The sequence below is a fragment of the Trematomus bernacchii genome, unplaced genomic scaffold, assembly GCF_902827165.1.
Source record: "Trematomus bernacchii unplaced genomic scaffold, fTreBer1.1, whole genome shotgun sequence".
Lineage (NCBI taxonomy): Eukaryota > Metazoa > Chordata > Actinopteri > Perciformes > Nototheniidae > Trematomus > Trematomus bernacchii.
The window spans coordinates 209948-223537 of record NW_022987598.1 but is presented as its reverse complement, the minus strand read 5'-3'; the positions used below and the strand labels follow the sequence as shown (position 1 = coordinate 223537).

General features: G+C 38.6%; 1 protein-coding gene across 2 annotated transcripts; it reads left to right on the top strand.

The window, feature by feature from the left end:
- The first annotated feature begins 592 nt into the window (after positions 1-592).
- LOC117482514 lies at positions 593-3623 on the top strand. Of its 2 annotated transcripts, XM_034130617.1 has the most exons (9): positions 593-663; positions 917-1240; positions 1367-1627; positions 1751-1831; positions 1978-2100; positions 2222-2311; positions 2405-2433; positions 2688-2756; positions 3009-3623. In XM_034130617.1, exons 1-9 carry the CDS (start codon positions 603-605, stop codon positions 3147-3149), a joined length of 1179 nt encoding a protein of 392 aa, XP_033986508.1. In that variant the 5' UTR covers positions 593-602; the 3' UTR covers positions 3150-3623. The 2 variants fall into 2 exon arrangements, with proteins under 2 accessions (XP_033986508.1, XP_033986509.1); XM_034130618.1 differs by lacking the exons at positions 1751-1831; positions 1978-2100.
- Positions 3624-13590: the final 9967 nt, after the last annotated feature.

The following is a 13590-nucleotide window of genomic DNA, read 5'->3' as shown; positions in this document are numbered from 1 at the left end:
CCACAAACTCCAGCGATTAAAAACCAGGCCTTGTCCTTTCTGATGTTGTCCTTGTAAAAAGCATTGGTTACATCGTATAAAATAGTGTGTTTTTCCACTTCCATAATGAAAACCTCGTCGTCCATTGTGCGTGTCGCAGTGAAGGTGTTGTGATGAAGGAGGGGGGTCTGCAAAATTAGTATATGTGGGGGATGGGCCTGGCCTGGATGCTCTGACCGTTCCACTTCCTGCCTGCCCGACATTACCTTACGGCTGCGTCGCGTCAAAAATAGGATTCATCCCAATTTTAGAGGAGCCCTGCGCCGAGACGCTTTTGAGATATAACGAATAATTCATAATAGTAATAATACACCAACAACTACCTAATATATAATGCTATATGTACATTCTCTGCACGGTTTTGCTTTAAGCACGTACCTTATCTGCTCAGCATCAGAGGGTAAAACCACAGGTTAACCGGGTTAACAGCCAGGTTAACCTGTGGTTACTGGTTAACCACATCCTCACAGAAACACTTTCCCTTCAGTTCCCAGAAGGGAAATAAAGAAGCAGCAGGTGAGAGACTCTGACAGTCGAGAGCCAGAGACCGAGAGAGAAGCACGATGTCTGAATCCAGAAGGATCATAATGTCTTCATTCATGATGCTGCTGCTCCACTTTCCAGGTGAGGATGCAGAGAACACACTTTAAATAAAACAGCTTTAATATCACTAACGGTACTTTACTACGTACTGTTCCTTTAACTGAGAATGATGAGTTGTGTTTGTAACGTGGTGACTTTAGTGAACTCTTAGAAACCAAAACTCTCACAGAGATACATATTCAAACTTCTGTATCTACTGTATAATGATCATCATGTTAACTGTTAACACTACAGTTGTATTCATATTTATTTCCGTCTTTGTTTTTTTAAACAGCTGCAGATGTGAAAGATAACTTCTGCATTGTCAGAGTTGGACATAAAGTCGCTTTGCCTTTTGAAAATGTGATACATGATCAGGATGAGTGTAACAGTACTACCTGGCTCTTCAGTGATTCAAGAAGCTCAGTGACACTGTTTGAATACGGAAGGATTCACAACGATGCCAAAGCTAAATCAGCCAGAATGAGAGTTGAAAAAAACTGTTCTCTGGTTATAAAGAAGGTCACAGAGGAGGATGCTGGTCGTTACACCTGCACACAGTATATATCAGGAAACCAACAAGGTCATGGATCATATGTTGGTCTGTCTGTTGTTACCTGTGAGTATTGATATGATAATTTCTTCAAACTGTCTCTATCAATACAATGAAAACTTACAATAATTACGATAACAGTGATTAAGTTGTATTTTTGTTGTCTTTCTCTCACAATATCTCCATCTTTAGTGACTGAACATCAGGACACTGATGAGGTGACGTTAGACTGCTCTGTGTCGACAAATGGAGACTGTAGAGACAAAGTGAAGTGGCTGCTTCAGGGTCGAGATGTGGATAAAGATCACAGAGATATAAAGACATCACAGTCTTCCTGCTCTGCCTCTGTGACATTTCTGACTTCTCATTTTAGTAACACAACAAGGTCTGAGTTGTTTACTTGTGAAGTAAGAGATGGTGCCAACGTGCAGACCTTCAGTCCTCAGACCTCAGGTGAGAACATGATGATCTGTTTAAAGTCACTTCTTACTGGTTTAAAAAAAAATACTTCAATATTTGTTTATTTTATGGACGATTAAAATTGAATAGTTTGTTAAGTTTTGTTCATCTGTTTAGGTGAGGACAGAAAACCAGCAACAACTAATCGACCACCACCAACAACAACAACAACAACAGCTAAAAACAACATAAACTCAGGTAAGGTTTAATGTATTTACTTGTAAAGTGTTTGATGGTTACAGGACAGAACCACAGCTGTTTCTCTTCAGTCCTCAGGTGAGAACATGATGATGCTTACATTAGTTTTTATAACTGAACAGCATGTTGTTATTTTATTCATTAAGGTGGTGATGCAGGGAAGGGGACTACAGTGTCAACAACATGGACAACAGTGGAAATTAGGACAAAAGAGAAAACCAAAAATGCATCTGATAATGACAACAATCAAACAGGACAAGACAATAAAGGTAGTGACTAATAGAAACACTCCTTTTACAGTTAAACATTTTATTTTGTTGATTCAGAGTTTAAGGACAAAGAGATAGAAACCTCTGAGTCTATGTAACTCTTCTAACTTCTCTCTTCCAGGTTGGTGGTGGTGGATCATCGTTGTGATCGTGGGTGTTGCAGCACTCACAATAATCACTGTGGCTGTCATCAGACGGAAGAGGACTCAAGGTGAGGACATTCACACATTATACTTTACAAACAACAAGCTTTTGATGAACCTGGATTTTAACCCAAGTCTCATTTATTTTGTATTCCTTTTAGGAACTGATACGGAGACGGATGACAACGTGGTGAGTTTTAACATTGATAAATAACATGTTTTAAAACTGAAATATTAAACATTTATAAAATAGGGATTTCAATAATTTAGCAGGGTTTAAAGTTTTTGTTATTCACTATTCATGTAGTTAAACTCAAACTTCATTAAAAAAGTTAATTAATGGCTGTATTTCTTATTGTACTGTGCTTGATACTTAGCAGCTATTGTGTTTTTTTTCAAGGTGACATTATTAATAACTACTCATTATACATTTTATTTGTGTAGGCTGACCCTGAAGATGGTGTTTCCTACGCCTCCATCAGCTACACCAGGAAGAGCAGCAGGAAAGCCAGGGTGAGCTGTCTCATTGATTTCACTGGTGATGTGACTTTATCGTCTATTCTACTCTAAATGTGACCATAACTCACCGAACATCATGCTGTATTAAAGAAGACTTGAAAACTGAGATTGAGAACATAAAATCTGCAGAGAAATGTTTATTGAGGATATAAATCAAGTGAGACGTAGGGTCATTTTCTCACAGACTTCTGTACAATTAAGACTTTCAGAACTCCTTTATGCATAATCACTTTTCTTCCCCTGCAGGCTCACCTTCATGATGATGATGAAGAAGATGATGCAGTGACCTACAGCACTGTGAGAGCCCCCTCCTCTTCCTCTGCTGCCTCCGCTGATCCCAGCCTCCTCTACGCCACCGTCAACAAACCAAGAAAGAAACCAATGTAATGTTTAAATCAATAGCATGATCACTTGGATCAAAGATTTAGAGTTTAAGGGCACAGCTAGCAGAGTTTAATCAGATTTATATTAACCTTGTTTTTGCTTTCTTTAGCTTAAATGCATCAAAGTGAGAGTACAGCAGCAGCTTTATGAAAACATGTGAGTCCCTCTAGAGGTGGATTGTGAAAAAGGTTCAGACATGTTGGAGATTTACTGTATTCTGAATAATTAGAGCATGGGCAAAATGTGTTTTTTTTAAATTAATTCTTGCTTGGTTTTATTAACCGTTGTTTAGTTATATCATTTAATGGAATATTGCATTTTCTTTAGTATATTTGATTGTGTTGTATTTTACCAAATGAAGTTACCTAATAGCCTTACCAGACTGCAGATGTATTTCCATGTAACACCTTTTAAGTGAAATATGTTTTGCTTTGTTTGGAGTTTTGTGTTGGAAATAAAAAACGTTTTCAGGTGAAAATAAACTCTTTTAAAGGTGTTCTTGTTCAGCTGTCTTTAGTTTCAAACACTTGTATTTTCTCACCAGTAGGAAGCAGCAGAGATCCTCCCAACATGTGGAGGTCTCTACTGTCCTCTCACACTGAGAAGCAGATCTCTGCAGACACAAACACAAACACTCTCTCATGTGTGAATAATGTGAGTATAGGTTGAGTTAGTGAACTGTGTGCTTCTGAAAGTGCTGCAGCAGAGGGAGCTTGTGCAATGAGAGTTTACTTTACTGTAAAACAAAGCATATGTTTTGCATGATATACTTTCCAAGAAGCAAGCACATTTAGAAAATAAAATCATTATTAAATTATGCAATCGAAACTTTAGGAAAGAAAAGTGAAACAAATGTTAAAATTAATAGATTTGCTTTCAAATATCTTAATGTGAAAAATAGTCCTGCTTTTTTTGTGGTGCAAATATCTCGTTTTTTGGTGGATTGTCATGTTTTCAGATTAGAGTTAGAATGGGAAGTGAAAATGGAAGTAGTGAAAGCATGGAGAAATGAAAGAGGGAAGGAGAACACACTCAAAGAAATGATATGTTAGATTTACTTAATCTAGTTATGTCAACCGGCTGCACGTAACAAGGCTAAGTAAATAGGAAACAGACTAGTAAACTAATATTTACTTCTTGCATTTAAGTAAATCTTACAAAAGCATCTTAATTAAATGCTACATCATACAGTTATGTTGTATTTGCTTAACACAGTTATGTTGAATTTACTTAAATTGTTGTTTTTACTTAACACAATTATGTTGTATTTACTTAAAGTTTGCACTGATTTACCTAACACAGTTAGGTTGTAATTACTTAACACAAATTAGTTCCATTTATGTTGTAGGATTGTGTTATTTGCACTTAACATCATTTAATCCAAATTGCTCTATCAATATAAGTAATTCAAATGACTCCAACTCAGTAATTTGTATTCCGCTCACTTTATTTTAAATGTTCATTTTACACTTATAACATTGCATTTTGCAAACAACCATCTGAATTGCCCCAACAATTCAACAACAAAAAAACACTTAACTCCAACAGCCCATTTGTGGTAGGTGCACATATTAGAATTTTAAAGCTCTTTGCGTAAAAAACCCATGACAGCTGCTGAACTTGACAGTGATGAGAAACACGAGTGACTCAAGAAGTTAACATGTGGGCTGAAAAGCTACAATAATGACTTATTATCTGAACATTTTATAAAATGCAACTTTACTATGAAGTATGGTGTTTTTATGTCTTTCCAAACACTTAGATGAAACGCATCACATAATATTGCTCAAGCACATAATGTGTTACAGTAGATCTTTGCCTCTGTTATACACATGAACATATGTCTTGAACTTTCAAAAGCAGAAATACAATTGTGAGTGTCTGTGTGTGTGGTGTGTCTCTGTGTTTGTGGTGTCTCTCTCTGTGTGTGTGTGTGTGTGTGTGTGGTGTGTCTGTGTGTGTGTGGTGTGTCTCTGTGTGTGTGGTGTGTGTGTGTGTGTGTGGTGTGTCTGTGTGTGTGTGGTGTGTCTCTGTGTGTGTGGTGTGTCTGTGTGTGTGTGGTGTGTCTGTGTGTGTGTGGTGTGTCTGTGTGTGTGTGGTGTCTCTCTCTGTGTGTGTGTGTGTGTGTGTGTGTGTGGTGTGTCTCTCTGTGTGTGGTGTGTGTCTGTGTGTGTCTCTGTGTTTGTGGTGTCTCTCTCTCTCTGTGTGTGTGTGTGTGTGTGTGAGAGAATGTACCGAGATGGAAATGAACTGGACGTTATCTCTGTCACAGTATTTTGTCCTTGGGATTACTCTTGTAATCTGTTTTTCAGAACCTGCACCTTGGTTGACAGTCTGTTGCCATCCAACCCCATCAATACTTTTTGAATGAATTCAAATGTATGTTTCAGGTCCTTGGGGTAGCTCAGATTGAGGCTGTAAATCAGTCCAAGCAATACTGCCCATCCATTTGCCAAGTATTTCAGCTCTCGCAGCACTCCAACACCCTCGATGATGACGCCCGGGTTCTGCTCCTTCGTGTTTCACGAGATAGAGTCCCAATACCATTGGCTCCATTTGGGTTGTTGCAAGTTCAACATCCTAAAGTGGGATTAGAACATAGTATTCATGATTATCAGTATGAGAACCCTGACACACATCATTTTATAATATGAAACAAATGAGCAAATCCTTTTATTGGATCCATTGTAAATAAATACATGTAGTTGTAAATGTACATGAACAATATAACCAAAGTAGCAGCAAATACTTTGAATAAAAAACAAATTCAATTATTTTTATTTAAAGAGGACATATTATGCAAATGTTCAGGTTCAAATTAGTATGGAGTGTCTCTACTTTAAAGAGTCCTCTCCTGCTGATGTTCAGGTGTATATCAGTATGTAGTGTCTCTACTTTAAAGAGTCCTCTCCTGATGATGTTCAGGTGTATATCAGTATGTAGTGTCTCTACTTGAAAGAGTCCTCTCCTGCTGATGTTCAGGTGTATATCAGTATGTAGTGTCTCTACTTTAAAGAGTCCTCTCCTGCTGATGTTCAGGTGTATATCAGTATGTAGTGTCTCTACTTTAAAGAGTCCTCTCCTGCTGATGCTCAGGTGTATATCAGTATGTAGTGTCTCTACTTTAAAGAGTCCTCTCCTGCTGATGTTCAGGTGTATATCAGTATGTAGTGTCTCTACTTTAAAGAGTCCTCTCCTGCTGATGTTCAGGTGTATATCAGTATGTAGTGTCTCTACTTTAAAGAGTCCTCTCCTGCTGATGTTCAGGTGTATATCAGTATGTAGTGTCTCTACTTTAAAGAGTCCCTCTCCTGCTGATGTTCAGGTGTATATCAGTATGTAGTGTCTCTACTTTAAAGAGTCCTCTCCTGCTGCTGATCAGGTGTATATCAGTATGTAGTGTCTCTACTTTAAAGAGTCCTCTCCTGCTGATGTTCAGGTGTATATCAGTATGTAGTGTCTCTACTTTAAAGAGTCCTCTCCTGCTGATGTTCAGGTGTATGTATATATATATATATATATATATATATCTGTGTTTGGCTATGTTTCAACTTACCAAATATTCCTTTATGAAGCTCTCGGAACTTTCATTCAAGTAGACGCAGAGCGCTTTAAGGACACAGTCCCGTCGTGTTTCAACTGTGGGATCCTGAGGGACAAACACATTTTCAAAATCTTCACACAAGAATACTGATTATGCTTGTGTGCTGATTTTTGGCAAGTCAAAGAAAGGGGGTCAGAGAGGTTAAAATATATTTATATGAGAGGGACAACAAGAGAGAGAGATAAAGAGAATATGGTGTTGCAGTGCCCAAACTACACAATTTATTACAACTACATACCTTGTCCATGGCTGCCATGATCAGGCCCAAATTGCGTCCTGCTGTTCCCCCCTTCTTTTTGAAAACCTTCATCAACTGAGACGAATGGCGATCCAGTTGAGACATGAAGGTAGGCAGCAGCGGAACGGTGGTGATGCGGGTGAATTCTGCGTTTACCTGCAACACATTGTGATACAGGTTCAAATGTTTTGTTTAAAGCTAATAATATCCATCAAGTGTCATAGCAGAAAGGACAGGACATCTACTGGTGTAAACCAAACAAAGAATTTCAGCTGAGGTTCTTTTCTTATACATGTGCATCTATTAAAATAGCTCTGCACTTAATACAGGTAAAGATTCAACATGACATCTACTTAAATGTGTTTTAAGAGCATTCCATGTTTTGAAAGAGCATGGGCATTCATAGTATGTGCATGGATATGGGTGTCTCTGACCAAAATGGCCGTGTTTTAATTTATAGTGCTTCAGTAATTGGTACCTTGTAGATTGAGTCTCAGTACACTGTTTGCATCTCCACATTCAAAACCTAGAGAAAAAGAGAAATGTGTTAATGATCCAAAAGTATTGTAAATAACAACTATTATTGCAGCCATTAACATAATTCAGGGTGTGAGGTGCAGGATATAGCAACCCATTACTGGATCTTAAGCAGTGGTGGAAAAAGTACTCAGATCCTGTACTAAAGTAAAAGTATAAATACTCCATTACTTGCTATAGTCCCAAGTTCAAAATAATACTTAAGGTAAAGTTCCAACGTGTTATTAGCCAAATATAATAAAGTATCAAAAGAAAAAGTACTTTGTGCAGAAAGCCTTTTGTAAAAGGGTTGCATCATAGAATAAAAATGAATGTTCTTATAATAAAAAATCTACATATATACAAGATTTTTTAATGTTGTGATTTGTTAATATAGAGCATATTTTGGAAAGAACTGAGTAAATTAGTAGTACATGTATATGAATATAAACATTATCTAAAAAGGTAACTACAAGTGTCAAATAAATGTAGTGTTGTAAAAGTACAATATTTCCCACTGAAATGTAATTGAGTAGAATTACAGAGTAGCAGAACATGGAAATACTTTTCCACGATAAATAACTGTTTAAACACAAGCAGTTGCCACGGCAGGTAAGTGGCAACTGCCACACACATTCGCTTGGCTCGGCACCCAGAGTAACACCCCTTCAGCAGCCGCAGTTGTCTCAGCAAATAGTGGCATCTGCGGCTGAAGTACCTGCCACTATTTAATCTTGCTCTCTCTCTCTGATTATTATAAAGAAACACGTTTTCGGGTGAATTACGTGTCTATTTAAGAGCTGTCTTAATGGAAGATGTGCTTGTTGAGTGTGTTCCTGTACATGCTTTAAATAATTCACACTTTGATATTCCTGGCCGACATAATTAACGTAACGACCAGGCACGGCTCCGGCTGACGCAACAGTACAGTGCACAGATGGGATTTTTATTTCTTCCAAATAAGCTTTACAATTGAACAAAAAAACCTCCCTCAGGGCGTTACACTTGATGAAGTTATTTTTAATAGACTTAGAAGACCTTAACCGACTATGACCTTTTTGGCACTGGAGATGTTTGCAACCAGGCTCTCAAATCTTTAAATCAAGCACATTTAAAAAAAAAATTTAAAAAAAAGGAGGGAAAAAACGTGTCCACTTACTTTTGGTAAGAGCTAACATTACTATTATAACCACATCAAGCTAAAATCATTAAATACATAACGATTGACTTATACAGACAAAGCTTGAAATGTCACCTCTTTTGTGACATATTCTAACACTTTTAAGTGCAAGGGGACATAATTAAAAAGTGACCGTTAAGCTAGCTGTTAGCTAGCTGTTAGCTAGGCTGCACCGCTTTTCAAATCTATCATCAAAGTATACAGTTGGTAGCAGGGAAATCAAAAATACACATCAACTTTTGTATTTCAGGGACCGTTTGTGTTTAATATATGTTAATATTTAAGAAACTTACCATAACATCGCAGGATGGCACAGGAAAGGGAAAAAATGCGGTTCTGTCATCTCACAGTCACAGGATTCAAATGACACATGTCCCCGGCCTTACAGCGCATGTGCTGAGAAAGTACGGCAAGCACTTTGGGACAATCAGTGCGTTTTAAATAACTTTACCATTTAAATACAACACAACATGGTAATGTAATCCCAAAACTTTGAACTTTTACATAAATGCAATTAAAGTCTCTTGATTTAATTGTAAAAAGTGCATTTACTTAGTAGTTTCAATATAAAAAAAGCAATTAATGCAAACAACATCCATATTTCATTTCTAAGAGTGCATGGAGACATGGAGTGAAAATGTAGTGATATTTCATGTTTGTCTGCAAATAAACTAAGCCCCAGTGCACCAAAAGATGAGTTTCAGGAACATTAACACAACTACCAGATATTTACGGTGCGTCTACACAGCAGCGTTAAAAAAATCTTGAAACGCTTCTGCCCATTCACTTTGAATGGGGTGACGTCACTTTCCCTCACATTTCGCCGAAATGGATTGTGGGCAGGCGAGCGGAGATTTTGAGGATTCAAAGTTGAACAATGTTCAACTTTTGAGGATGAGGTGGAAGCGTCAGCCAATCAAATCCCGTGTACGCAAATCTGACAGTTCAAGCTCTAGCCAATCAAACGGCGTGAATGCTGGGAGAGACATACCGCAGGTCATTTCCTCATATTCCAAAAAATGGAGGAGAAATTAGCGGTAGCGAATCAATCACCCGGTGCTTTATGACCAGACCTACCGGGATATAAACCGGAGGAGCCAGGCATGGAGGGAGGTGGCAGAGACAGTGGTATGTTTTCGCCTGTTTTGGGGAGTTTATATCCAGTTTACTTCGGGCTTTTTTGCTTCGTATGTCGCGGGCGGGAGATTCATGTGATTGGTTGTTCGCAAAAAATCCCCAAGCTTCAGATACGCCCACCTCCAAGATTTTTTTAACGCTGCTGTGTAGACGTACCGTTGAGTGAATGAGGCGGACAGTATTTCCCCTTTGATATGAAAACATAGTATGTAGGAAAAGAGAGTGACGTTTTTTTTTTTAAAGGGCCCATGTCATGGCCATTTCCACTGATCATAATTACATTGTTGAGGTATACTAAAATAGATTTATACTGTGCAATTTTCCAAACTCACATTGGTTTCGCATACAGCATCTCTGTCAAGCATGTGTATTCAGCAGTATTCACTTTCTCCACTAAACGACTCGTTGGAGCTCTTGCCCCCCCCTCCCTGTGAGCCTAGTGTGCTCCGATTGGTCAGCTCGGCCACTCTGTTCTGATTAGTCAACCACCAGAGGCTGCGCCCATGTCTAAACGGCTGCTCTCAGCCGAACATCAGTCTTATCATGGCGTATATTTTATATACATATATATATTTTTAACTGTTGTTATAGAAGAGTGTGACGGCCCCAGGGCCTTTGTCTTACGATGGGGTGGAGCTGAAGAGGCTAATCAGCGCGATCACGGACACCTGGCCGGAGCCGAGGTGCTAGCCAGCTGCCGGGAGTCACACGGCAGCCTCTCTCCCTCCAAGCAGCACAGCAATCCTCTTCCCTGACCACGTATCTCTGCATTTACCACAATAAATGTGCCGTGGTTTTGTAAACTCGTGTATGTCTCCTTGTCTTTCCGTTGTGGCCTTCCGAGTGTGGATCTATCTAATCAATCTAATGAACAGCTTGTCAGCTAATATGCTAACCTAGCTTTGTTTACCTTGGTAGCTAACGTTAGCTCGGAGGAACGGCAACTATAATGTAGAGTAATAAAACTACTATGAACAAAAGCTAGTGGTTCATATTAGGCTAGCAATAACGTGTTTATAATTGCAATGTTATACGGTGTTAGAAATTAAAATTCAATGTTTTATGGCATGATTTAGTCTAAAACATACCGTCAGTTTAAAAGCAGTCAGATGAAGAACTTATTACTTTTAGTATTGTGTTCACACCTTAAATGGTGTGAAAGGAGGGATTGTTAGAAATTAAAATCAATGTTAAACAGCATAATTCAGTCTAAAACATATCGTCAGTTTAAAGCTGTTTTATTGTGGAAAAGCCCGGAAGTTCTCAGGAAATCAATGCCAAGCTTTTATTCTGAAAAATCCTTTATCCGGTTAGCTTGTGACTAATGTTGCGTTTTCTGAATGTAAAGTGAAAATGACTTGGAGTGTTACACACAAACGTACGGACTTTAACACTACATCGATAGACGTTAAGATATTATTACTGCTGAATATTAAATGAAGGTCTAGTTGATCGTAGTGTTTACAGATACGTGAGAAGCTATGACGTCAGAGGGAATTTCCGTAAAATAAGAACTGTGCCGGAGCGGAACCACTAGGACTTCTAAACTAAGTATTACAGCTGTTTATAAGGTATTAAATAGAAAGTCATGACAGAGATAATGAGGAGAAAATGCTTAAGGAAGTAGGCAGAGAATATCAATGTCGAAATCATCTGTGCTCTCGCGATATCGAACCGGCAAATGAGTAGGGGGCCACCCACTATTTGCACAGCGGGGGACAACGAGACGTGGATAAAAAGGCAGGACGAAAGATAACTCACTCTCTTCCCTTCGCTGCAGCCTCCCTCAAGACAACACCGGCTTTGTCTCTCCATTCACCATGCTTGTTCTTTAACCACGTTACTTAATTAAACTACCCATTTGAACCTTTTCAGAGACTCCATTAGTCTCGTTATTTTAAGTTTCTTTCCTGGGAGCGAGAAGATCACAAATTATCAACAACGGGTAGTCTGCTACGTTCGGTCATACATTGTAACGGTCATGAATACATTGTTTTGCGCTAGCATACAGCTAGCCTCGTAGCTATACATGCAGTATATGTCCTGTCACAATGTACGTAAATCACCCGGAGTATACTGTATGAGTATTCCGTGTGTGTGACTGCAGACATTCTCCTGCCATGACAAACATGTAAGGCCATCTGCTGACATTGTAGTTGATATATTTAAACGCTAGCAACGTAGCATCACAAAAATGTTTTTCCGACCAAAGCTAGCTCTAGCTCTAGCTCTAGCTCCGTGTTAGATCGGTTGCATACACGCTACGCCAGCTATAATGTAATTACGTTTCGCGACTGACCGCACCGCAAATCACCCGGAGTATACTGTCAATAGGTATTTTGTATGTGAATGCAGACATTCTCCTGCTATGAGATACATGTATGCAAGGCCATCTGCTGATATTAGAGTTGATATATGGAAACTCTAGCAACTTAGTTAGCACAGTTAGCACTGTGTCAATGGCTTAGCAGTCCAACACAGTTTACACATTTAAACAGTCTTGTTTGATAAATACACAAATAACAATGCAAACTTACAGGTTGTGTACCCGGATCTTCCCCTGCTCCAAACGGTCCAAACAAGCTGTGCATATCCGGCCTCAAACTGGGCAATGTTTTGGAAGCTTTCGTCTGTGAAATGCCGGTTCTTCGAACCTCTGGAGGAACACGCCGCTGCTGGTGTGGCCATAGCTCTTCGGGATTGGTCCATTTCGTTCCGGGTACCGCATGACATCAGGCGGTACCCGGAAGAATCAAATGGGCAGTGACGTATCTCCAACGAGGCGTTTTGGGGAGGTATTTTCTGTGTTAGAGTTTTACTCGCTACAGGGTGTACTTTCAGGGTTTTGACTCTGCAGACCGTTTACATGCATAAAAACCTTCATAACACACAAGGGGACGGGTAATAACCGGAAAAGCATGACTAGGGAGCTTTAAAACAAAGCTATTTCCTCCCCTTATTTGATACCGGATACATTGGCTTACATAAAGATGCATATTTAAAGATTTTAGAAAATGGGTTTTTGTGCAGATTCACTTTAAAGTGTGTCTTGGGGGGTTTCCCTTTCCTGTTGTGTGTTATATTGGTTTTAGTGCATGTTAACGTTCTACAAAGGCTAAAATCCCCGAAAATGTACTTCCAGAACAAACACTCTAAAAAGTCATTCAGGGGACCTTTTACCACCACTTAATTAAATGCATGGTTGCAAGATACAAATTTGAATTAATTGATTTAGATAAACATTTGAATAACATTAATTTATAAGTTGTGTTGACGTAATAATGTTGGTAATTACATCAATTTAATATTGTGTGTAATTTAAACTCGGATTTCTGCGTTAATTGACTTAAAACTAAATTCAAGTTGTAGTAAGTAATGCAATTGGCTTGATAACTTAATTTTTCTACACCTTGAGTTCAGAATTTCAAGTCCACTCCCACTTAACATGCCTGGACAAGTTCCCACAGTTAAGACAAATATAAATACTACACAAAGGACATTGTTAAGTTGAGTGTCATCTTTTGTCATTCAAATACAGTAGATAGCCTTGTAGTTGCACTGTATAGGCAAATTGTTGTTTGACCAAAATGAGCAGCCTTTGAACTGTGGATAGTTCTGTGAGAGGGTACAAAGTAGTAGAGGCAGAGAGTTTATTTTCTGTGTTTCTTGCTCATTTCATGCAGTGTTTTATATCTATAAAAACAGGGAAGACCTGTTATGGTATGGTATTTGTATTGTACAAATACTTTGGTTACTATTGTGATTTTTT